A 26,898-nucleotide genomic window follows, 5' to 3' on the forward strand; every position below is an offset into this window, starting at 1 on the left:
AACAAGGAATAAAGGAAGGAGAGCTAGGCTTTTGTGGTTCATGTTTTGTTAATGTGAATAAATTTTTCTCCACCTGGTGCTGGACAGATACATTTTTATATAAAGTAAAATACCAAAACTTTCTCTAATAATTCCAATTTAAAAACTTTGTTACATATCTGGAAGTTATGCAGTAGGCAATGTTCAAGGCATCATCGTGGTTAAATCCTAGCTTTATTGAACCAGTGAGAGCTGTTCACTTGGAATATTTGCGGGTTTACTACATGTAAAATGTTGGCTAGTGGTCTGTCAGTAGAAGTTATTTTCAGATTGCCGAAAGGAATATTTTATCTGATCAGAGCCCCAAAATATGAAACTATAAACACATAACAAAATGTTTAAGGAGAAGCAATTGTTGCAATTTCAGAAAGATCTTTTGGTTGTTTGGTTTTTTTTCTTTTTTAATTTTTTGTTAAAATGGAAATCCTAGAAAGTTTTGGGAACTTTGAATTCAAAGTGTTTTAAGCGCTCCAGTGTTGAAATACTTTTATAAAGCTGTTGCTGTACATTTAGACTGTTTTTGGTTTGTGCTGCTGCTGAAAGAAAAGTACTTCCTTTCTCCAGTTCTTGTCACATGTTTCTGCCTTCTCCCTTGGTGCTCAGTCTGGTGCTTGGCCACATGAGCAGCTTGTTTGGAAAGTTGGTGGGACTGCATGCTGGCCCACACTGCAGAATTGGTACCCTCCACATCCTCAGCTGACCTTGTAGTGATTAGATGTAGTAGAACATCAGTATATTCTTGTGGTCTTTCCAAGTCAAACGTGTTTTCTTTTTGCTTGCACTTAAAAAGAAAAGAAATGTCCTTGCTGATGCTCCAGAGCAATTATAAACCTTAGAGTTGTCCTCAAGCAATGAGATAGAGGAAATAAACCCTGCCTATAAACAGTGCTAGCCACTGTTACCTAGTTTCTGGTTAACTGCAGTGATATGTAGTCGCTGTGCTTGTATTTCACACAGAGACAGAGACAATTTACATTTGTATTCAGGGAGCGTTTTCAGGATTATATCAAATCAGCTTGTGCCATCAGCGTGTCTGGTTAAAAGACTGCTACCTGTCACATGAAAACAAATATTATATTCAAGATGGACCAACATATTTCTGTTGGAAGTTGCAATAGGAGGGTAGATCACTGCTGAGATTCAAGCTTCAGTCTCTATTTTTAGAGGCATACAAAGAGAAGAGAAAAAATGTATCAATTTTCAAGGAAAGGAGCAGTATTTGCACCTTTCAGGTACACGAGCAAGTTTTGAAATTTCTTTATGAGAAATAGCTGGTGTAAGTGCAACATAAAGCAAATGAATGGGTCTTTATTCGGGGAACTTCTTAATGTAGCTGGATCTCCATGTATTGCCTCTTGAGAAGGTGCTAGCTTTGTCACTGAAGACCAGAGTTTGGCAGTTTGCATTAATTGGCTTTACAGTTGCAATTCAGATCAAATGGTAGTTAGCAAATCCTTTCTTCCTGACAGATGAGAACTGTTGCTTTTTCTTCGTGAACAAGGATGTAATAATACCTGTGTCACTTGGAGGCTGAGCTGTTGGTGTGTTTTGTGGTCTGAGTAAACAGGAGGTGTGTCTAGTATGAAACGCAAAGAATGCTCACTGCCTCTGAATGGTGGTTAACAGTTGTGGCTCCCGGTTTTGTGTGATAGAGATGTGTAAGGATTCTGTCTGCTGTAATACAACTGAAGTTACTTGGGCAAGGCTCACTGAGGCTCAAATAAGGCTTTTGATGAAGGTGTTAATCTATATTAGAGAAAATCTGACTGGAATCAAAGCAGGTGTTTAATAGTACAGAATGTGCTTTTTTGGCGGGGATATTGGCAGAAGAGCTGTGGTATAGTTCTGTGGTTTTGGGGTTCTTTTAAGTGTGAAAAGTCAAGTCTGAGCAAGGCCAAATTTGCATTGTATGTTATCTATTGCACAAGCATTACAGCTGTAGTAAGCGCATCATCTCACTAGATGGCAGAGAGATTCCCTCCACCACCAAGAGATTTAGTTTTAAATTAGATCAAATAGGGCTCAGACTACCAAAGAACACAAACCTATCCTTCAGAACATTATATTACTTTTTGGTGAAATCGTAATGCATTAGGACTCAAAGGGTCAAAGAACAGAAACTGTTCATTCAGAATCTATGTAACCCATGGCTAATGATTATAAACCAGGAGTCAAACCAAATCTGTTTTGTACAACAGGACGCAAAGCATTTGTGGGTTAGTTTAAACAACACTTCTTTAAAAAAGAGCAGTTTGAAAACACTCTTTTGCTTTGAAAATGCCTCCTTGCATATTAAGCTATAAGTTAGTCTGACAAAATTTACAGTTAAAATCAAGAATCATCTTGAAGAAACTGGAGTTCTAAATGCTACTAGCATTAAAATTAATGTGTCTCTTTGGGAGCAAAGTGTTCTTTTTATTTATTAATTTTTAAATTTTTTCTCAGACTTAGACTTAGAAGAACCCTGGACTCAACTAGTTGTGATCAGTTCGCATTCTTGTATGTGAGAAGTTTTTAAAGCTCAGTGGTGGGGGTTTTTTTAATTAGTTTTGGTTTTGTGGTGGGTTTTTTTGTGTGGGTTTTTTTTTTTTTTTTGTCACATTATCAATGCTTTTACATTTGCAGTACTTGCAGTATTTGTATAAATAATAAACATTTTTGATTTTAATGACTGCATTGTTTTGCATGCATGTAGTTCTTGTGGTTTATGTTTTTGCTGTTGAGTTCAAAAGCTGTCTACTGAAAGTACTGTGTTTATGAGGGTTAAAATATTAAGCAAGCAAAACAATAATAAAACTTTTATTTTATTGGAATACAGAAATTGAAGTCAGTAAGAAAGTATCCTAAATCCAGTTGAAAAGCACTGAAATACTAAAATGCCGCTAGGTTGGAATTGAACAATAAAACCAGCCTGACATTAAAGTAGATAGTCTTTGAAATCTATGGGACACGTGTAAGTATGAAATGCTCAGTGCACATTGCACTTTCACTCTAATGTAGATTTCTCCTACTCATGCTAAGAGTAGGAACTGTGAATAGGATCTGGCAATGGCCCTCATTTCATTTTTAAGTACCTGGAAATCCCAAAAGATAGTTATTCCAAGACCATATTGCATTCCTTTATTTTAATCTTAAGTGTTGACGGAAATTGCCTGAAAGTGCAAGATGAGAGGAAAAAATGAGAAGAACTGGACTGAAAAGTTTTATGACGCATGCTGCCGCAAAATAAGTGAACTAGCTTGGGTGCTGTAAACAGTGTGACTGTATCAACGTGGTGCTGTGCTTGAGCTGCGAAGCCCTGCTGAGAAGCTATCCTAATACAAGCTTTGCTTGTGTCTCAACTTAGTCTCACATAGACCAACACTTCTAGACCATGCAGCACTTCTAAACCACGCTTGCTGCAGTGACAGATCTTAATGGTTTTGGTTAGAATAATTTTTGGAAGAATCTTCCATTTCTGAGCCCTAAACAATTTGCATAGTATAGGAGTTGTACTTGCTTTTTTCTTGTGAGAGTACTTTCAGTTGTATTTCCTTGGTTTTCGGTCTTGTTATATGAGAGATGTGGACTGTTAATGTGGTTTACGTTTTTGTCAGAAAAGCTACCCCATTAAGTTAACCTCTGTTATCCTTACAGAATACCAGAAGGTGAGAGCAGAGTTACCCATTGTATAGTTCAATGCAGATGTAAATCATCATAACGCTGAGATATGCTTATCAGTTCTGCAACTTTGTAGTTCTTCAGATCTAAATCTTGAGTTACCTTGTCTGTTAAACGCTGTTCATGTGTACTTTTAAAATTATAACCAGGTCAACTAAATCTGTTGTTACTAACATTAAAATACAATTTTGTAGTACTTGGAAGAAGTGAATTATGGTGAGATGTGTATCATGACAAAGAAGAAATGCCGTGAATTGCTGCATTTATATGGAACAGTCTTCCCCCGTACATAATCATCTGTCTGTGAGAAAGCAGTCACTAAGACAGCATTAGGCACTTTCTAAATAAACGTAAAAAACAATTACTTTATGACTCTAAACATTGCAGAATTGGAACAAATTTCACTTAGTGTTCTTGCTGGAAATCCTCTTACTTAGGATTTCTTGTGGCAGAAATCTCTTCAGGGAAGATCTTTTTGTTAGCCTGAAATAGGTGTTTTCCTAGTAGAATGGCAAGGTAAGACTAGAAAAATTCTCTGTGTTGTGTATCAGAATTTATTATACTCCATTTCAAAAGGGTTTGCTATTTCCGTTAGAAACTCATTGCAGAATTTAACTGGGAACAAACTTTTGAGGTTTTCAGTTTAAATTCATTTGTGATTGTTTCACACCCATTTTTTCTTATGCTTATATTCTCCTTTTGCTTTTTTAGCCACTCCCACCCCCTTTTTTGTCTCCTGTATTAATAGACCAGATTTCATTTAATTTCATTTTTATTATGTATTTATTTATTTTGATTTGCTGTGCTGAAAAGCTACACTGCTACGCTCCTAGTCTTACCTTCAGGCTAGATTCTCTGTTAGTGTAGATCAAAGGAATAATCTTTTTCTCTGCATGATCCAGTGTCAGTCTTTACTGAGTTCAGGGTGTAGGTGACAAGAAATCCAGCTGGCTAATCCAATTGGTTAGCGTTTTATAAAATTGTGTAAAAATGCTTTCCTTACCTAATCTTCCCTAACCATTTTGGAAATGCTTGTTAATGCTACTTACGATTCTATTTTCTTTCATGATAACTCACGATCCTTCTGCTATTCACTAGGTTCTTCTACTTTTGAATGTCCATATAATAGATTCTTTACTTATGGGAGAAGTTTTTATTCCATAATCGCATAACCTTGCATGTTTTACTATTAAATTTCAGGCTATTAATCTTAGTACTTCTCACCTACATATGGTTCTTCCCATGTGACATACTTGTCTACAGTGATTGCCATTGTTTTAGTAACTCATTAGTCAAAATATTACATTGTTGGTTTCAATATAGAGAAGATCTCTCAAAACTTAACTAAAAAAAGCTTGATTTTTTTCCCCTAGTTTCACCTACAAATTTTGTCTTCCTAACATACAGTTTGTCTGTAAACTTATACCACCTTAATTTTTGGAAGTAGTTTGTTATAGTATGCTTTTGAATATACAAGATGCCCTTCTGACAATTTTTTTTTTAAATGGTTTACATTTTCATTTTGGGTAGTATGGTTAAGGGGTTTGCAGTGACTGAGCATTGGGGAACGTTTGCTGTACTGTCCATGCCATACACCTGTGGTGTGTTGTCCCAGAAGAAGGACTATGTAGAGAAAATAATCTGGTTTTCCAACACTATATTATCCTTTCTGAAAGTGATTAAAGACGACTTATTGCCATGTTCAGTATGAAAGCTGATGCACTCAGATTATATTTTAAAAAGGTCTGATTTTCTGTAATTTAAGCATAACTTTTCCATCTTTTGATTTATTTTAGATTTTGAATTTTAAAACAGTGAACAAGAAATGCAGTCCCATCTAATTAATTGTAAACCTTGATACTACTTTTCACTTAAGCCAAGTTATAAGTGGTTTTATATCAAAGCATTCGAGTTTCACACATGGATTTTGTAACTGAGGTTTTAGACTACCTGTGTTGAACTCAGACGCTACAGTGTCTCTCAAGGGAATGACAAGGGAAAAAAGGATCTTTCTCTTCAGCTAAATAAGTTGACTTGAGTTCAGACAGTGCAAAAGTCAGAAGAGAGATGTATTCCAGGGGCTAGTGCTAGCCAAAAGAAAAGCTTTGTGCTTTAACTGTAGGATTCCCAGGAATTTTGTAGCAATTTCATGATAATGTTTCATTGACTTTGAATACATGTAAAAGTGTCGTGATTCATAATGTGCTGGGTTTTTTGCCTAGAATTGTCACCAAAAAAAGAACTCAAACTAATCGATGTCTTTGATTTGACAGAACGTTGTAAGTTGTCAAGTTGGTTTGGAAAGAAATTTGAACTTTCCTGGTAAACCAGCTTTGTTGCATGATTAAATTTTCTCTTTACCTCCATTTTGTTAGTGGTCCCTTCCTTAAAAATCCATCTGAAAAGCTCTGAATATTTCAAAGTCATACATTATACAATACATAAATATAATGTAATACATAGGTTTTGATACTGTAAATTTTCTTGGAATAGTTGTAATGCGTATTTGGCTGTGAACAGCCCATTCACTGAGTGAGTAGGATCTACCTGATGTGCCACTCCAGCAGTCAAAGCCATCTGTCCTGGTTTCCATTGAACATGGATTGTGAGGACATCTCTAGCTTACCTTAGAAAGGGGAAAGAGTGGCTTGTGACAACAGGACTTAAAAATGTATGTAACAGGTTAAGCCCTTGGTTATAGCCTGAATTAGTAGTCTTGTTTATTGTAAAATGAAGGTTTACACTGATACTCCATTCACTTGTACACAGTTGTGTATGATCTTGTGCGTTTTTTGAAGTCTTTGTCCTCAGTTCTGCTGTCTGTAAAGAGAATGTTATTTTTTCTAGAGAATGTTAAGTGTATTTTCATTGAAGCATAGCAGAATTAAATCTGCTTAGTGTGACTTTTTGTGCATATGAATTTAGAAAATGCAGACTTACATGAAAATCTTTACATCATGTTAAGTAAGTTGCACGTACACATGTACTTATTTCTTTAAAATGAAGATAATGTCTTAGACTACTCCGTTAGTATTTGATCTGAATTCCAGATTGCAGCACTTGCATGTGTAAAATGGTGGAACTTTGGTAATTCTTGGTCATTAATCTTTTGCTACTTGCTTTCTTAAAGGATTATTAGTGAGTAATAAGTTCTGTAGATAATACTACACACCTATTTACAGTTGTTTGGTTTGTTTGTTTTTTTTTTCATCTTCAGGACTAATGGCAAAGGAGTAAACCAACATGGCAGCTATGGTCCCACCTGTAAAGCTGAAATGGCTTGAACATCTAAACAGCTCCTGGATCACAGAAGACAGTGAATCTATTGCAACAAGGGAGGGAGTTTCTATCTTGTACGCTAAGTTAGTCAGCAATAAAGAAGTAGTGCCATTGCCCCAGCAGGTTCTGTGCCTCAAAGGACCTCAGTTACCAGATTTTGAGCGGGAATCTCTATCTAGTGATGAACAGGACCACTACTTGGATGCCCTTCTTAGCAGCCAGCTGGCACTGGCGAAGATGGTATGCTCAGACTCTCCATTTGCTGGAGCGCTTCGAAAACGTCTCCTTGTGTTGCAGCGTGTCTTCTATGCACTTTCTAATAAATATCATGATAAGGGTAAGGTGAAACAACAGCAGCATTCACCAGAAAGCAGTTCTGGATCAACAGATGTGCATTCTGTCAGTGAACGTCCTAGGTCAAGTACAGATGCACTCATAGAAATGGGGGTTCGGACTGGATTAAGCTTGTTATTTGCACTGCTAAGACAAAGCTGGATGATGCCCGCGTCAGGACCTGGCCTCAGTCTTTGCAATGATGTTATCCATACTGCAATAGAAGTCGTGAGCTCCTTACCACCTTTATCTTTAGCAAATGAAAGCAAGATTCCACCAATGGGGTTGGACTGTTTATCACAAGTAACAACATTTCTTAAAGGAGTAACAATTCCTAACTCTGGGGCAGACACTTTAGGTCGTAGATTAGCTTCTGAATTGCTTCTTGGTTTGGCTGCCCAACGAGGTTCCCTGCGATATCTTCTTGAATGGATAGAAATGGCTTTAGGTGCTTCAGCTGTAGTAAACACCATGGAGAAAACCAAGTTGCTGCAAAGCCCAGAAGGGATGATCAGCTTTGATTGCTTTATGAGTATATTAACACAGATGCGACGATCTTTGGTAGGTATACCAGCTTTAATTTTTCTACATTGCAAATGTAGTTGCATTCCTAACTTCAAATACTTTCTCAACACTGAATGCCAATTTGCTGAATAGTTTGCTTAATATGTTAAAAAGGGCTTGATTTTTTGGGGGGGAAATATTTTTTTCTGTGTTTCCTTTGATACCCACTGTCTCTTTCCCTTCCTCTGTGCCACCCATTTCCTTGTAGGTAAAGGAGATGAAACAGCAAGGCAATCCCTGTGTTGTCACTTTTGGTGTTATGTGCTGTCTTCAGGAAAAGAATCAAGGATGTGCTTGATCCACTTGCACTTTACATTTAAGTTCATAGCAAAAAAAGTTAGAAAGTATGGAACTGTTTTTAGGCTTGCTTTGCTGAATTTGCTTAGAATTCAAAGTTTTCCAATATACCCTGTTTCCTGTTCAAATTTATTTATATTGGACATCCCTGCTCTCCAGTTAACCTGGACCTCTGCGTGTACATCTTTGGAGAATCAGTAGGATTTGAGATGTTTAACGTTTTTACTGCTGCTCAGAAATTAATGTGATAAGAAAATGGCTCAATTGGTTGGCAGTATGGCACACTGCTTTGTATGTTGAGTGCTTACTTCTGGTCCGAGATGAATATTCTTTTTAAAGCTATGAAATTATTGCACAATATACAATCAGAAGCTATGGCAAGCCTCTGCCTTGTATGCTTAAACTGAAACAGGGAGGGAATTTTTCCCTGAAGTGGTAATTCTTTTCTCTCTCTCTGACTTGTAATGCTTGCTAATAAACATAAATTTTAAAACCAAAAAATTTTAAAGAATGGGGACCATGAGAAGTGTGGCAGTGGCAGGATCTGGATTGGATTGAATGTCCTGATGGGCAACTTTATTTGGTTTTGGACTAGACATAAAATTAGAGACTGAAATGTGGAAGTTATGTAAACATGAAAATAATGAGGATTAGTAATTTTTTTAATTAAATAATAATCACTTTAAACATAAGTAACATGCATTTCATAACAAACCAGTAATCAGATAAATTAACTTTAAACTTAGATATTTTCACAAAAATGAGTAAATAAGAATGTTCAACTAGCACTTGTGACATTTTTATTACCTTAAAGTGTATGCAGATACCACAGCTCAGGGGAGAAAGGTAGTTTCCTTATGCTTATTAGAAGGACCTTTAACGTGGGCTTTAACTGTAAGAACAAATCCCTAATGTATTTTGTACAGGTGGATTGTTGCTGTATGGAATCGTTTTTCTCATAATAACAACATTTAAAAATTGTAGGGTTCCTCTGCTGATCGAAGTCAATGGAGAGAGCCAACTAGAACGTCTGATGGCTTGTGTTCTCTTTATGAGGCAGCTCTGTGTTTATTTGAAGAGGTATGTCTTGAAATGAACCTTGACTTTAAGATAATTGTAGTTTACTTCCCCCTTACACATCTGATTGGTGTGTGCATGTGGGTATGGTCCAGTCTCTGCTGAGTTATTCTAGAGTGGAAGAGGAAGGCAAAAAAAGGTGAAAAACTAAGATGTAGAGAAACAAAGTAGTTTGGGCAGGCTAATGATATGGTGATAGATGAGTTGTGTTTTAGGCAGAGATTCATATTGAGGCAAAATTAAAATGTTGTGACTGTGGAAATAAATGCAAATGCTACTGTGTAATAAATCTCTCATTTAGGTTTGTCGAATGGCATCAGACTATTCAAGAACATGTGCCAGCCCTGACAGCATTCAAACCGGCGATGCTCCCATTGTTTCTGAGACCTGTGAAGTGTATGTTTGGGGTAGCAACAGCAGTCATCAACTGGTGGAAGGAACTCAAGAGAAAATACTTCAACCCAAGCTTGCTCCAAGTTTTTCTGATGCACAGACAGTAAGTGACACTTATAGTGGTACATTATGTAACATTTAACAGCCTGATAGTTATAGTATGAAATTGGGGAATAGTACTTTTTTTCTGAGTGTCAAGTTGTAATGAAGGTATGATGCTCAGAACTAATCACACAAGTTATTTTACTGAAAGTATCTCACTACTTTTATTCATGCTTGGAAAAAACATTCTGTTTTTTTTTAATGACGCACAGTTCAGTATCCAAGTAACAAAAGCGACTGAATTATCTAACTTTCTATGAAATGCATTTGCAGAGATGAATTTGCTTGCCTGTAGTTTTATGGGGGGTTTTGTTTGTTTGTTTTTTTACTGTTAAAAGGTATCTTAACTACTCAATCTCCTTTTCCATTGGTGGCTTTCACACCAAGGTACTCTCATTTAAAAGTCCAAACTGGGCTAACTGCTGGCACAGCAACCTTAATTAGCCTTGTGAAAATCAGTATGCAGTATGCTCTTTCTGCTCTCGGTCACGGATTCTACAGTTGCAACTGAGCACTTCTATTGATGCGTGACACAGAATAGAATAGTTTGCTTTTCTGTTACCATATAGCCTTGGCAGTGTTGACTTAAGTAAAAGCATTTTTTTGGTCCCTAGACAATTTAGGTACATTTTCTGAAATTGTTTCTATTGATGTCACTGACATATTTTATATGCCAGTGGACCGCAGGACCAGGTATCATAAAGCAAGTTTATGCATTCAAAACACTTTATTTAAACAAAACACTAATACGCAAGAGTGGAATGAGTGATTTGAATGAATGAGTTACTCTTTAATTAGTACTGGATACACCCATACAACATATTTACTTGATTTCCCACTGGGATAAAGAATTTTTTCTCTAACCTTTGTCAGTGATCTTTGTAGGATTTGTCTATAGGAACAAGTTAATTCACAGTAAATAGGGCTGTCACTGTGCAGTCACCACCTGCTTTGTGCCATTTTATGATGTGGACACGCAGTGCCTTTATGCTTCAGATTTGAACCTGCTTTGCAGTTATGGTGTGTTAAGATTCCTATAGGAAATGATTGCAGGGTTAGTGGGTTTGCCATTAGGTCATTCTTCAGCTGTGCACTGACTTTCCAATAGAGGCAAGTTTTTACTTTCTTAAAAACTTTTGGTCTTATTTCTTTGGTGTTTATGTAATTAAAATGCATAGTCTCAAATGGTAGTGGATTTTTAGGATTTGGCATATTTCTGTAATGTTACCACTTGGTACTGATTAAAATTAAAGAAAACTTGCATTGCTTCATCAAGCTGTTACTTTGTCTTTTTAATCTTAAGAAATTAAGATACCTTCAAAGACTGGTCATTTCAAGCCATGAGTCTTGGAGATCTGAAGGCAGCCTGAGTTCTGTACTCTGTAGAAGAGATGTAAATAAATAAAAAAGATTAATCACTGTCTACATCCTTTACTTCAAGAAAATAGATTTAATCAAAATATTTTTCAAGAATTTGAATTTTACTGCTCGCTGAAGCCCAAATTCTCCTTAATTTTTACATCGTGTTATATGAAAGGATTATGTAAAGTAACCTGACATTCTGTTTAAAAATACAGACTTCTAGACCTATATGTGAATGTTACATTTATCAGATCTTTCTTTTTTACTCTTTTAACTTTTTTGTTTATAGATTGAAGCTGGACAATATTGTACTTTTGTGATTTCTACGGATGGTTCCGTTAGAGCCTGTGGTAAAGGCAGCTATGGGAGACTAGGACTAGGTGACTCCAATAATCAGTCCACACTGAAAAAATTGACTTTTGAGCCTCACAGATCTATTAAAAAAGTGTCATCTTCAAAAGGATCTGATGGTCACACTTTAGCATTTACAACAGAAGGAGAAGTCTTCAGCTGGGGTGACGGTGACTATGGAAAACTGGGACATGGAAACAGTTCAACTCAGAAATATCCCAAACTTATTCAGGGGCCTCTGCAAGGAAAGGTATGTTTTGTACAGTTAAAACACCTTCTGTTCAGGTCTGTTCAGGTGTGATGTTGTGTAAAATTTGCAATACATAAAATCTTAAGAAAAAGTTCTGTGTTTTATCTAAGCTGCTTTTTTTAAGCTGGGTCTGCTTTCAGCAAAGCACTAAAACTTATGGTTGCCTTTAGGCATGTGATTTGGACAACGACATTGTCAGTAAACTTCATAGACTTGAGAGCGAAACTTGCTCATGTGCTTTTGCTGAACTGCAGTGACATTGCAGGAGGTGGTTGCTTTTGTTAGCTGTAGCATTAGGACTTTTCGTATATAACTTTTTAGTGGCTTCGTTTGAAAAGTGGCTTTGTGTTGTCCTACAAGGCCTTCTCTTCCCTGTGCATCTGTGTTTTGGCCGGTGTTTTAAACATCCAATGATGCTTCTAGCTGCTGTAAGACTAGGGTATCATTATGTTAAATTTGCTTGATGTATAAATCATGACCAGTTTTATACACAAACTTGCCTCTTTGTGTACTGATTTCCACTTATCAAATACTAAATAGAAGAGATTGCAAAGATTAATTTCTGTGTGTACTTGCCTCACACGAGTGAACAAGTTGATTTATGTAGACTGCTTTTGAAACTTGACTTTCAAAAGCTTTCAAACTTCCTATTCAATTTGTGTAAAAACCTGGTTTTTGTTTTTGCATGCAATGTAGGTTGTTGTATGTGTATCAGCTGGATACAGACATAGCGCTGCTGTTACAGAAGATGGAGAGCTATATACATGGGGAGAAGGAGACTTCGGAAGATTAGGTAATTTTAAAATTTCGTTAAATGCTTTTGGAAGAATTCCTGTGTCTTGTAATGATACTATCCATGTGTTTGCCTTGTTCTCTTATTGTCCTCTCTAAATACACATACACTAGTATTAAAGGCAATTCTACTAGTAGTTCTTCTTATTTCTTTTAAACTAGGTTTAAATAGTCCTATGATTTAGTGGCAGTAAGGTATCAGCAAGTGTTCTGGAATATGTCTTAAAAAAATTAAATGTTTGTTAACCTTACTACAGATCTCTTCCAAACTTTACTACAGATCTTTCAAAAAAGTGGGCAGAAATTATTATTTGTGATAATTACAATATATATGGGTTTTGCAAAATCTTAATGAAATTACAAGCCATAAATAGAGCTTAAATCTTCACAAAAAGCAAATATATTTTTCTTTTTTCCTTAGGTCACGGTGACAGCAACAGCCGCAACATTCCAACTTTAGTAAAAGATATTAGCAATGTAGGAGAGGTTTCCTGTGGCAGTTCACACACAATAGCTCTGTCCAAAGATGGGAGAACAGTATGGTCATTTGGAGGAGGAGATAATGGTAGGTAAAATAACATTTTGGTAGTAATTTTCATCTTATTCGTTCTACCTCATAGCTTCAGTACTCCATGCAGTTTGGTTTGCTGTGGTTGTTTGTTTGGGTTTTTTTTTTGTCATTTGGTAGCTGTTCAAGAAAAGGATTTTAGTAAAATCTAAATACAATGTTTGAAGTTTAACTGCAAGATTATAGACTTCAAAAACGTTGTCAGAATGATAAGGGGTTTCACAGAACAGAAATCTCAATATATGTATAAACAATTCTGTAAGAAATGCTTTGCTGATAACTTTCAAATAAACTCACTTATTTGTTATGGCACTAGCTGTATTCACGTACCTAGAAACTGTTGCATTTAAACTGCTTCTTGAAGAAACATCTCCCATCTCAAAAATGAAGGGCTTCTAAGCTTCATTGCCAGTACGTGCTTTGTCAAACACAGAATCATTGATTTCCTACTATTACTGTATTTAGCTAAATTTGGTTATGCTGCTAGGTAAAAATTAAAACTCAGATAAAAATTGCTGTAATACTGCAACCTAGCCTAGTGTGAGAAGCGAAGAAAATGCAGACTACAGAAATCTCTTAACCAAATTGATGGTTAATAGAACTGGGCAGGAGTTTGAATTTCATTTGAAAGCTAGCTCTGACATGCACATATAGAATTGTTCTCACTTCTCTGACTCCCTCTTTTAGTAACTTCAGCTGAAGAATTGGTTTTTAACAGGACAGGCATCTTAACCTTCACAACGTATTGGAGTTTGCTCTTTGGTTTCAGTAAACTGTAAACCATTTGGCTTTTGGATATTAATAACGTGGTACTAAAATATTGTTGTAGGACAGCTAAACCAACATCAATCAAAGCATAACCTTTGTTGAAATTATCAGTCACTGTAATGTATTTCACATTTGATTTCTTTTTTTATCATTCCTTTTGAGGAATGTTTTTCTGTCAAAATACTGACATGGTCTAGTGATAGTCCTTGCTTTTGAGGTCACTGAGTGAAACTGGTGAAGTTGCCAAGATGAATAGCTGTTTTCAAGAGAAACTTAAAGGAGGAATAAGGGAATAAAAATGTTAATGTTTGCGCAAATGCACATAGCTGTTAGGAAAAAGTGGAGGAAAGTTTGGGTTTTTTCAAGTCACATGAAATAGGGGAGAGAAATTTTTTATTCTTTTTTTGCCAAATATGAAAAGGTTTTAGTGCTTTGGAAGGCTTTAGGAATTAATCATCAGGTGATGAATATTGTAGGTATATGGAATTAATATTTCAATTTTTATATACACCACAGAAAAGAAGTATTTATTATAATTACTGCAATTTAAAAGAGAATAGGTTTTATAACAATCATAATGTGTTTTAATTTAAAAAATGTACTCTGTACTTTGGAAATCCAAATAGAATTCTTTTTGGGTAGTTCTAATTGGCGTAGTTTATGTATTGAAATGTATGTATTATGTATTATTGTGTTTCCTCCTTTCATAGGCAAGCTTGGTCATGGTGATACAAATAGGGTATATAAACCTAAAGTTATAGAAGCCTTGCAAGGAATGTTTATTCGAAAAGTTTGTGCTGGGAGCCAGTCTTCACTTGCCTTGACGTCAACAGGGCAGGTAGGTAAAACCAAGTTTTCACTCAAATGGTGAAAGTTGGTGAAGATAGTGCAGGTTCATTATTTCAGCATTTATTATTGTGACTCTTGAGTCGATATTCAACTAGTACTTAAATGTCAGTGAAGTTCTTGATGAGAGATTGACTGAAGTACTCAGATCCTAACGTGCTAGGGTAATTCAAAATGTGCTGAAGAGTCATGTAAAGGTACGCTTTTCAAGAGTCTTGCTTAGCCACAGAAAATTAATTATTTTTAGGTTAGTAAACATAACCAGTGCAAAATCAAATTGGATTCAGGAAGCAAAGTGGGATCTGGAAGAAAAAAGCGAAAAGCTTGTAATTTTTAATGTGTTAACCAACTCAGGTGGTTAAGTGATTAAATAGTTTTTTTAAATATTTGTTTACTCTAAAATATACGTGTTAACTCTAAAATAATACATGTTAACTGGAAGTTTTGTTTCTAATCTGAAAAATCTCAAAAGAGCTGGGAGATAAGTGTTTAGGTGGTAAATGAGAGCCTTTACTGGTATGATGTATATACACATGATAATATACATGCAATACAATAAGCATTTCTACACATGCAACCTAACTCACCCCCCATCCTTACCTCACTGTTAGTCAAAGGCAGTGGGTTTTCAAAGTATGCATTAGGAGTGCTGAAGTTTGCTTGTAGCAGTTTCTTTTCTTGCAGCCTCCCCGTTGATGTGCTCTGTGGCCAGTGGTCTGAGTGGTTGTGGGGAAGAAATGTAGATTAGATTAGATGTAGCTTAGAGTCATGAAAGTACTGTGAATGTTTTGTTGAAAGTGCAATTGCAATTAACGTGCAAGTGGTTGTCTAGTATGTTGTTTGTCTGTGGTCACCAATAATACAAATTTGACGTGCTGATATTTTGTGGTTTGTTTGCTCTAGGTTTATGCATGGGGCTGCGGCGCATGCCTTGGCTGTGGCTCTTCGGAGGCAACTGCTCTCAGACCGAAGCTTGTTGAAGAACTGGCTGCTACAAGAATAGTTGATATTTCCATTGGTGACAGTCACTGTTTGGCACTTTCTCATGGTAAAAAGAAAAAGGTGTAAAAACCCACAATCTTCCTCTTGATCAAAAGCAATTGTATCTCAGGTTTTGTTTTCTACTTTATTTATGTTTATAGATAATGAAGTTTATGCTTGGGGTAACAATTCAATGGGACAGTGTGGTCAGGGAAACTCTACTGGTCCCATTACTAAACCGAAGAAAGTAAGTGGTTTAGACGGAGTTGCAATTCAACAAATTTCGGCAGGAACGTCTCATAGCCTTGCCTGGACAGCTCTTCCAAGGGACAGGTAACAATGACATTGGGGGGCAGGTATAATTTTTTTATACAAATCCACTTTGGGATACGTGTAACTCTTTCCTGAAGGTGTTAACCTTGTCATGTGTTTCAAGTATTCTCCTTGTAATGTTTTGGACTGGAGATTTTCTTTTCTCTTCCTCTCATTCCTTCTCTTTCTCTTTCTCTTCCTCTTCCTCTCTTTCCTCATCTTCTTTCTTCTTTTTAAACTGTTACAGATTACACCAAGGATTAGCTCTTTGTATATGAAGATTTCTTACCTGCTGTTAGACAAAAATTACCTCTGTTTACTGAAAGAATACAAGTCAGGCAGTGGGAGGAGAAACAACTCAGTATTTTTTTTATTTTGTGCTTCTGACAGTTTTTTTTTTTTTATGGCTTAGGCAGTTTCCTTTAGTGTAACAAGGAGTAAACTAAGCACAAGACTTTTGGATATAGGGAAGTTTAGACAAATTACTGATGTGAATTTAAGCACCTTAATGAATTTCTGGATGGTTACATGTTAACCTAAACTAAAACCAGATACCTAAATAAATAGGTTGGTTATTAATACACAATAATGAAATAATACTTCGATACACCAAAGACATGAGCAAGTGATTGAAGTGAACCGGTAAACTTCAGGTTTATATATGGACTAAGATAAAGGAATAACATTTGGAAGAAAATTTAGGAAGAATTTCAAATGCCCTGTTTTAAAGGGAGGCATCTCGGAAAAATCACTTAAGAAAAAAGTGAGACTCAAATAGTACTAAGTGGTACTACCCATTTTGAATTCTCCCTATATTGTATCAAAATCTCTTTATAATCCAGCATTTGTACTAAAAACAGCTTTGTGAGTCAGCTTTTGCACGAATCAGATTAAATACATATAGGTTTATATATATGGAATCGTAGGTGATTTTGTTCATAAATGAAGAGTCTTTGATTTGTAAGGACCTTTACAGAAAAGAGAGCAGAAAATACCTTCAAGTATCAGGAAATGAGTCTGCCTCAGGCATATTAGTTTGTTCTAAAAAACAAAACTGTTTTGGTCAAGCATGTAGTCACCCTGCTTAAACTGTTAACTTATTAAAGCAGTTGGAATATTTTCAGGTTAACTTACTTTGATGTTTCATTCCAGGCAAGTTGTGGCGTGGCACAGACCCTATTGCGTAGACCTTGAAGAAAGTACCTTTTCACATCTTCGTTCTTTTCTTGAGCACTACTGTGACAAAATTAACAGTGAAATTCCCCCTCTTCCTTTTCCTTCATCAAGGTATATACAGCATATGTGTTGTATAGCTTTTTAAATTTTTTTATTTCTGTACGTTGATTCTGCTTTGCAAGTTCTTCCTTCTGTAACCAGTTTGAGTGGATGCTTACTGACTCTTCTGCTAAGCTTAGGCAAAAAACACCTCTGCAAGGGATAATCCAGTGATCCATACATTCAGTTATTGACTAACAAAGGAATGTTGCTCAGACCAGGAGATCTAGTTGCCATTGCATTTTGATTTGAGATCAATGCTCTGATAAAACCCCGTTTCTGTCTAAGAAATTAGGATATTTTTGTACAAGTGTTTTTAGCTTGTGAGGGTGGACTATTTCCTTCTTGCAGTCCAAGGTCTCTGATCACCTCTGGAGAAATAGAAATTGTTCAGAATGCACAAAAGACTTTTTTAAAGGTCATGTATGACTTTGTTGTTCCGGTTATGTCAAGTAGAATAACCATTTTCTTATCTGAATGAACAAAATGGAAAAGGCAGTTCAATTTTTTTCAGGAACTGATTTGTTTACGAAACTTTGTAATGAAGCATAGTATTACAGTTTACAGTAGTTTGCTTTTGATACAGACAGAGGTTAGCAGTGGACAATGTGGGATATTTCATGATCAGTTCCTGTGGCTTGTTTAATTTTTTTTTTTTATTTTTTAAGATAAGATATTCCATTAGTTTTGAAAATGACAGCCGCTTCTCACAAGCATGAGATTCATAGACATGAAATGTCACTTAGGTTTAAAATATATATGCAAGAAGCATTTTCCTTGCTTTGGATTTGGGGAGCCTTTACACATTTCCACAAATTTGTCTTTTCTGGAAGGTGCTCCAGAAAATGAAACACAACACAGCTAAACCTATCTTGTTAGCGTCATGTTGACTAAAGCAGCCCCTTGACAAATTGTCAGTAATTGTTATTACAGGTTCAAGATTTGAGTCTTTTTGCCAAAGGTGACATTTTAAATATATTGCTATAGAATATGAAAGCATGAATTTTTCCTCACTGATATTTGCAAAAAGCACTATAAATAGAAAAGATCTTATGAATCTTTTGTCCTTGCTGCAAAGTTTTGAAAAAGTTTTCTGTTTTACAAAGACTAGAAATTAATATCCGGACTTTTAATTTTTAATCTGATTGTTGTAGTCCTAAATCTTCTCAGAGAAGATTACATTTATTACTTATAGAATCATAGAATGGTTAGAGTTGGAAGGGACCTTTAAAGATAACCTACTTCCAATGCCACTCCCCTGGGCAGGGACACCTTCCACTAGATCAGGTTGCTCAGAACCCCATGCAACCTGGCCTTGAACACCTCCAGGGATGGGGCAGCCACAGCTTCTCCAGGCAACCTGTTCCATTGTCTCACCACCACCAATTCTTTACTCAAAGTAAAGGATTTCTTTCTAATATCTAATCTAAATCTCCCCTCTTTCAGTTTAAAACTATTACCCCTCATCCTATCACTACACTTCCTGAGAAAGAGTCCCTCCCCATCTTTCCTATAGGCCCCTTTAGGTACTATAAGGTCTATTTAGCTTCTATAAGGTCTCCCCAGAGCTTTCTCTTCTCCAGGCTGAACAACCCTAACTGTGTCAGCCTGTCCTCATAGCAGAAATGCTCCAGCCCTCTGATCATCTTCATGGCCTCCTCTGGACCCTCCCCAACAGGTCCATATCCTTTTTCCGTTGGGGACCCCAGAGCTGGATGCAATATTCCAGGTGGGGTCTTGAGAGCAGAGTAGAGGGGCAGAATCCCCTCCCTTGCCCTGCTGGCCATGCTGCTTTTGATGCAGCCCAGGATGTGGTTGGCTTTCTTGGCTGTGAGCGCACATTGTGAGCTCATGTCAGGCTTCTCATCCACCAACACCCCTGATTCCTTCTCCTCAGGGCTGCTCTACATCCATTCTCTGCCCTGCCTGTATTTGTGATTGAGATTGCCGCTACCCAGGTGCAGGACCTTGCACTTGGCCTGGTTGAACTTCATGAGGTTCACACAGGCCCACTTCTCAAGCCTGCCCAGGTCCCTCTGGATGGTATCCCTGCCCTCTGGCGTGTCAACCACTCCACACAGCTTGGTGTTGTAGCAAACTTGCCAAGTTTGCACTCAATCCCACTGTCCATGTCACCAACAAAGATGTTAAATAGTACCGGTCAGATAAAACCCTGTTAGGCAAGTTCTCCTTAAAAGGTTTATTAAATGCTTCTTAAAAGGTTTATTAAATGCTTCTTAAAAGGTTTATTAAATGCTTCTTAAAAGGTTTATTAAATGCTTCTTAAAAGGTTTATTAAATGCTTCTTAAATGTACTTTAAAAGTACTTAAAAGTAGTTCTTAAAAGGTTTATTTTTTCCGGTATGTGACAAATATATATGTCTGTCTATTTGTGTATTTTGGGATGATTTTGCCTCCTAATTCATAGGACTACTTTGCTAAGATGAATGAATGCCTCTTGGAACCATTGTCCACAGACACTTTTCTCTATTGTGGTTTTGGGTTTTGTTCTTTTAAGCAGATTGGCAGTAGGTTTTCAGAGGAGTTTCTTTCAAGTCCCAGTTGTAATTTACTTATTGTTCTGGTATGCAAAATCAAATGAGAGTTAAAAGTTTAGTGCACAAATAAGTGAAAGGGAGTAAGGCTAATAAATGGGGACATTAACAGGGATATATTTCTTTTTACAGGGAACATCACAATTTTCTTAAATTGTGTTTGAAGCTGCTTTCTAATCATCTTGCACTTGCACTGGCTGGAGGTGTAGCTACTAGCATTCTTGGCCGGCAAGCTGGTCCTCTTCGAAATTTGTTGTTTAGGCTGATGGACTCTTCTGTCCCTGATGAAATTCAGGAAGTACGTAATACTTTTTTGTTTACATGTGAAAATTCTACTACTCTCTTTTCTTTCTTTTTTTGACTGTGTAATTAGAGCTTTCTCTGACTTTCTGAACCTGGCACTGATGAACATGATTCTGACTTACCAGTTTCACTCGTTCAAGTTAAAAAAAGTAGTCGCCATCACTGTTTTATGATCTGAAAGCAGAGGAGAATGTTTGCATGAGAATTTCAAAAAGCTGCTTTTATTTTGTAACATTTTGATTATTATTACTTGTAATAATGAGCATAAAATGTTAATGTTGTGGACTGAATAGCTAGCTTACTTCTCCTAAGATGGCACTGTTACAGGAAATAGCAACTTAGAAAGAATTTTTTTTTTTTTTAGTTTTGACAATATGTTGGTCTTATTTCACTCCTTTGGTGTATCGCGTGTCTTTGCATTACAGAATAAAAGGTTAATGTGCTGTTGTGTAGTGGAATTCTGATGGTAAATAAAATTAAGTGGATGTTTTGGACATATTGTGTGTGATGTACTGTATTTTTTTTAAAGATACAGTTGAATTGATGGTTCCTCCCCACCACCACCACTGAAAAGGTATTATTTGCTACTCTTATTTTAGGTTGTAATTGAAACTCTGTCAGTAGGAGCAACTATGCTACTTCCTCCATTGCGTGAGAGAATGGAATTGCTGCATTCTCTTCTACCCCAAGGTCCTGATAGATGGGAAAGCTTGTCAAAAGGACAGGTAAGGTGAAGTCAAAATATGCTGTGCTTTGAAAGCAGTTGTGTATTAATTATTTTTTTTCCTAAACATTTTGAATAGTGAGGTGAGCCTTATTTGCAGAGTGCAAGCACGTTATTGGTGAGATGCAGTGCAAAGCCCAGCTTAACAAAATCTGTAGCCTAGCTAAATCAAAATCTAGCGAGTTGTTGTGATTTGGGCCGGACTGGCCATTCGGGCAGAATGACAGAGCACTACATGTTTTCTCAAGGGAAGCTTGGATAAAGAAAGGTTAGGAATGGCTGTGCTAGCATATCTAGACAAGTTTAAATGTTAGATATTTTTGAATACTAGCCTGATGTAACAAGTCTTGGTAATAGAAAATGAACTATTTTCTGGGAGCAATACTTGTATAATGCTTTTCCTACACGGATTTCACCCTACTTTGCAAAGATAACTGGGTTGTTCTTTTTTCTCTTTTTCCTGCTTGAATGCAAAGATCAGGAATTAATGCAGGTTAGGAGACTTTCCCAGTATCCTGCAAATGGAAAGAAAGAAGTTCAAGGAACATCTGTTCCTGTTCTTGAGGACAGTAGGAACTGAAGCTTCAGCAGTAGTCTCAGGTTAAAAAAATGAGAGAAACAACTGTTCAGTTCTGTACACATAGGGTCCTGGTCAAATCCTTTATTTTATAAACTATGGAATAGACTGGTTTACACTGGTACTGAAACTATGAAGAAGAATCTTCTGATTCTAATTTTCTAAAGATTTCTGAAGATTAGTACCAGTACAAACTGAAACCCCTGACAATTGCTAGGGTAGGGCAAGTTTAGGTTTTTCAGGAATCATAACAAGCAGTACTGGGGGACAATACTGAAATTGAAGATTGTTACTCTACATCTGCCACCTCCCTTGGTCTCACATATGCTTCCCTGCTCTTTATCCTTTTTTCCTACGTATAGATTGGAATTATTGCCCCTTCACTCCTGGCAAATAATCAGTTAAATAGGACAAAATGGAGGAAGCATTTGATCCAATGTCTGATATCTCTCTCTCTCTCTCAATTTCAGATTTTTACTAGCTATGGCCATATAATTCTGTATATTTATCTGTTCTCTAAAACTACAAATCTGCAGAAAAAAATGTTTGGATTTTTTTTGGTAAAGTCCCCCGTCTTATTTTCACATCTCATTAGAATATTTATGTTGTGTAACTACACCTGATGCTTTTTTCTTCTTCGGTCATTATTTTATCTTCATTAACAGAGAGTGTTTCTTGTGTCTAAACATTTTTCTTTAGAGAATGCAATTGGATATTATTCTGACAAGCTTGCAGGATCACACCCATGTAGCTTCCCTGCTTGGCTATAGCTCACCATCTGATGCCACAGAAACTTCCTCGTTATGTATCAGCTATGGAAATATCTCTGATCAAACGTATGCTGTCCAGAGCAGTCATCCGGATACTCATCTAGCTGAAATCTTAATGAAGACTCTTCTAAGAAATTTGGGATTTTATACCGTATGTATCGGTCATTTATTTATTTATTGAATGGTAATGAATTTTGAATACTCTAGTAGGGTTAAAAGTTTTTCCCAACTTTCAGAAAATGGTGCTCTTTTTGCTTATCTAAAGTAGCATTGCCATACGTATTTGTCCTGAAGTGTACTAAAATCATTTAAATAATCTGTACCATTATGGTTCTGATGTTATTGTAGTGGTATTTATTGTTTAACTTGGCTTATGTAAATTTAGATGGTTTCGTATCCGACTAAAGTATTTTGTTGCTCTTACTTTGGCTTCAAAATTTTTTGGAAGATAGAATGTAGCACATCAAGTAAGTAGATTGAATGGAATCCTTTTTGTCAATATAATGTCAGCCACCAGGGAAGGATATGTAGATATCAGGAACATCAGTGTCTTTAATTAACTTCACTAGGGTAACTACCTTATAATAGTTTAGCAAGTACAGGTCAGCCGTTTTATTGTACCTAGCGTGTCAAACAGATTGCTGTTCCTAGCTGTGTAACGATAGAGGCTGATGAAAAGTTTAGGGGCCTTTAAAAGGAAGGGACTGACTCTTTCACCTTTTTATTTAACTAGCCAGTTAAATATAACAGTGAAAAGAAATTGGAGATTTTTATTTCTCAGGCATAGTATCCGTATCTCCCGAGGGTGAGTGTTGGTAGTGTTTTGTTCTTTTCTGTAGACCTCCACCAGTTGTCTACATTGAGCTATTTTAACGTATTGTGATTTGGGGATCAGGGTGGGGAGTGAGTTCTTTCGTCCAGTTGTGTTTGTTGAGTTGAAGGAAAAATATTTCTGCATCTGAAAATACCCTTGTAGAATAGAAATGTCTACTTGACAGCTATCACGGTCGCTACTCTGGCATTCTAAACAATTGTATTTTCAGTGTCCACTGGACATTGTCATAGGTGCACATGGTAAAGGTAAAAATGCTTCTTTTTAAGGTGATAGTAAAGTATTATAGCATTTGAAGACAGAGTTAATTGTTCTTTTTTTCCCCCCTTTTTATCTTAATAGGACCAAGCCTTTGGAGAACTGGAAAAAAACAGTGATAAATTTTTACTGGGTACATCATCATCAGAAAACAGCCAACCTGCTCATCTTCATGAGCTTTTATGTTCACTGCAGAAACAGTTGCTGGCTTATTGCCACATCAACAGTGTTAGTGAGGTGTGTGTCCTTATTTTTATTATTTAGGGGGAAAAAAATAATTCAATATGCATGAGCACCAGAATGTTGTAAGATTCCTGTTGAAAATATGAGTATGTGAAAGCTAAACTGATTTAAGTAATGAACACCTTAAATACATTTACAGAATTACTCTTATGTTTGGTTGGTTGTTTCCTTCTAGAATTCCAGCAGTGTGGCACTGCTTCACAAACACCTGCAGCTTTTATTGCCTCATGCTACAGATATCTATTCCCGTTCTGCAACACTGCTTAAGGAAAGCTCTTGGAATGGTAGTGTTGGGGAAAAACTGAGAGGTAAACGTTCATGGAAAAATCAGTAATGGTGGCACCATAAGCTTAGGGCAATTCTTGTTTACATTTAAGTAATAAAATACCTTATTTTCCCTATAGCTGCATAAAGTAGACATCCCAAGCCTCCCTGAAATGAGGAGATTAAGTATCTACCCAAGGATAGCATCTGGTTCATGTTTTTGATATAACATTTTGCATACAGGAAAAATACAGAATAGAGGGGATGTTGTCTCTGTGCATTATTGTTTTAGTTCCGTTCTATTTTTCTCTTTATAAAATTACTTTTTTTTTTGAGATTACTGAAAAGCACAGAAGTAAAGTTTGGAATGGATTAATAATTATTAAACAACACCACCACCCCAATTCAACGCGTACGGTTGAGACATTTTGAGACAGCCGGGATATTTTTATGTAGTTCTTTCTGACTTGTTAAATTGTGCTTGGAATATAATTATATTCTGAATTATAATTTCAGTTGTTTTTTTTTTCTCTGTAGATGTAATTTATGTATCGGCTGCTGGTAGTATGCTCTCTCAGATTGTCAACTCATTATTGTTACTGCCAGTATCAGTAGCTCGGCCTTTGTTGAGTTACCTGCTAGATCTGTTGCCACCTTTAGATCGTCTTAATAGACTGTTACCTGCTGCAGCCCTTTTAGAAGATCAAGAATTACAGTGGCCACTTCATGGTAAGTGTAATAACTAACACACTTTTAATCTGAAAAATAAAGAATGGCATGTCATCTTTTTACAGTGGAAGTTTAACTTTCCCTTTAAAGGTGTCACTTTTTTTAAGCTAGGTGTCTTGCTACATCTCCTTTTCAAAATCTTAAATGTATTAACATCGCTTGCTGTGAAATATTTTGAGCCTCTAGCAAACGTTATTCTATCAAACCAGAATGTATGCTGACTTGAATGGGAATCCGAGACCAATATGGGAAATATATATTGAACTGAAAATACTGAGTCTGTAATACATGAAAATACCATTCTTTACTTGTAAAAGAAACACTGATTTTAGACTCATAGAATTATCTCAAGTTGGAAGGAACCCATAAGGATCATTGATTCTAACTCCCTGCCTCCTCACAGGACTACCTAAAACTAAACCATATGACTTACTTGCCATTCATTGAATTTTTTATTAATGTTTTTGGCAGTTTTCTGCTTTTATTAAGTGCTGGTTCCAGTTGTATCATTTATCTATGCATGTTTATCAGAATGCAAAGAAATATGTATTGGACAAAATAGGTGCTTGGGGCAGAGTTTCAAAGAGCCTTTACTTGAGTATGAACAGTTGTACCATGAATGGTGATGGCCTCTGCTGCAGCTGCGGGTATAAGGTTAAACAATCTATTTGTCCTAACTGCTCTGTGTCTTCAGTTTACAGGTTGTTGACTGAGGCGTAAATCTGCTATTAGCTGGGAAATACTAACAAGATCTGTCATTAATTTTACTAATTTTGGAATTGTTTTTAACATCTGGGCAACAGTGGCAGATTGACAATTCATTGCTAATACTTTTAGGTGGACCTGAATTAATTGATCCGGCTGGAGTGCCCTTACCACAGCCTGCCCAGTCTTGGGTATGGCTTGTTGATCTAGAGAGAACTGTAGCTTTGCTTATTGGGCGGTGTCTTGGTGGCATGCTTCAGGGACCCCCAGTGACCCCTGAGGAACAAGATACAGCCTATTGGTTGAAAACTCCTCTTTTCAGTGATGGAGTGGAAATGGATATTCCTCATTTAGGTAAGCTGTTAAATGCAAGTGTTTAATTGTCATTGTAAATATTTGTGCTCAGTTTTGAAATTTCTGATGATGTTTGAAAAAGTCTGTGTATTTAGGGTTTGTCTTTCAGCATTCTTTTCTATTTACGTAGTAATACAAAAAGTTGGAAAAGGGATATTTAAGCATATGCTGTAGTTTACAAAGGGATTTGGAAATGCATATGGAAGAAAAAAATCTGCAGTTTCTCAGGGAAAGAAGTAGCACAGACTTCACTGAGTTAATTTTAAATGTTTTACTCTTAGATGCTCAGCGTTTAGCAGACACACCAGGGGCTCCATTGTTCATATTTATTCTGGAAAAAGATTATCTTAAACTGTATTCTACTTACAAAGTAGAGTTTTTATTCATTAGAAATAATACTATTAACAACAAACATCAATCCTTCTAATCTACCAGAAGCGTTAGCAAGACTCAGCATTAGTATTTCTAGTCATCCCTTCCTATCCGCATAATGCACTTGCTTCTGCTTCTCTGTGGCTTGTTCACGTTTCCTTTTTCTGATTCTGAATAGACTACTTCAAGACTTAATTTACAAGACGTAGTATTTTGAAATGGGTCCATGTCTGAAGATACAATAATCGCAAGCGTATGGCTATATAGTTCAGGTAGAATGAATGATACAGAATTACGCTATTGAAGCAGAGTTGGATAATGCCTCTAAATTTTCGTATGTTTTGGGTAAATTGTAACCCTAAGTCCTTTTATTCCTTATTTAACATGAGTTTGTAGTCGGACAATGAGAAGTCTTGATTTTTTTTAAACGAAGTGGAGAGTGAAAGCTGTTTTATAGGCTTTTGGAGAGATGTGCATAATCCTCAAAATTTGCAGAGTTTAACTTCTTAAGTATTTCCCTTCTGTTAGACAAATGCATGAGCTCCTTATTAGAAGTGGCCCTATCTGGAAATGAGGAACAGAAGCCATTTGATTATAAGCTGAGACCTGAGATTTCTGTCTATGTTGATTTGGCCTTGGGTTGTACAAAAGAGCCAGCAAGGAGCCTTTGGATTAGTATGCAAGACTATGCTGTTAGTAAAGGTAAGATGTTGAAAATATATATGTGTGTGTGTGTTAAAAGTGTATTGCAGGCTTCAACTACATGCCTAGCAGAATACTGTATTTTCTTTGGCAATGACTTCTGTGACATGCTAAGCTTAATTTATTGTCATGTTCCACGGTCTTTCTTTTGCTTATTCTGTTACTTTTGACATTGATTCCAGTGTTTGGCATACACATAGTCCAATGTTCTTTTTCCCTCCAAAACGGAAAAAAGAAACTCTTGTTTGCTTACTCAGTTGC

The 26,898-nt window shown here is 36.4% G+C and overlaps 1 protein-coding gene across 1 annotated transcript in view; it reads left to right on the forward strand.

Moving 5' to 3' along the window:
- HERC1 (HECT and RLD domain containing E3 ubiquitin protein ligase family member 1) overlaps positions 1 to 26,898 on the forward strand; it is a 106,386-nt gene that overhangs the window by 14,254 nt on the left and 65,234 nt on the right. Inside the window, exons 2-19 of the mRNA XM_082488645.1 lie at positions 6,917 to 7,872; positions 9,157 to 9,252; positions 9,551 to 9,745; positions 11,396 to 11,707; positions 12,404 to 12,500; positions 12,921 to 13,064; positions 14,546 to 14,673; positions 15,585 to 15,729; positions 15,824 to 15,995; positions 17,127 to 17,261; positions 19,937 to 20,102; positions 20,707 to 20,832; positions 22,108 to 22,329; positions 23,353 to 23,505; positions 23,687 to 23,819; positions 24,313 to 24,504; positions 25,342 to 25,563; positions 26,464 to 26,637. Coding sequence (XP_082344771.1) covers positions 6,943 to 7,872; positions 9,157 to 9,252; positions 9,551 to 9,745; positions 11,396 to 11,707; positions 12,404 to 12,500; positions 12,921 to 13,064; positions 14,546 to 14,673; positions 15,585 to 15,729; positions 15,824 to 15,995; positions 17,127 to 17,261; positions 19,937 to 20,102; positions 20,707 to 20,832; positions 22,108 to 22,329; positions 23,353 to 23,505; positions 23,687 to 23,819; positions 24,313 to 24,504; positions 25,342 to 25,563; positions 26,464 to 26,637 — 3,742 coding nt within the window. The 5' untranslated portion in view covers positions 6,917 to 6,942. The remainder of the gene's footprint in view (positions 1 to 6,916; positions 7,873 to 9,156; positions 9,253 to 9,550; positions 9,746 to 11,395; positions 11,708 to 12,403; positions 12,501 to 12,920; positions 13,065 to 14,545; positions 14,674 to 15,584; positions 15,730 to 15,823; positions 15,996 to 17,126; positions 17,262 to 19,936; positions 20,103 to 20,706; positions 20,833 to 22,107; positions 22,330 to 23,352; positions 23,506 to 23,686; positions 23,820 to 24,312; positions 24,505 to 25,341; positions 25,564 to 26,463; positions 26,638 to 26,898) is intronic.

The sequence above is a fragment of the Vanellus vanellus genome, assembly GCF_965231255.1.
Source record: "Vanellus vanellus genome assembly, chromosome: 11".
Lineage (NCBI taxonomy): Eukaryota > Metazoa > Chordata > Aves > Charadriiformes > Charadriidae > Vanellus > Vanellus vanellus.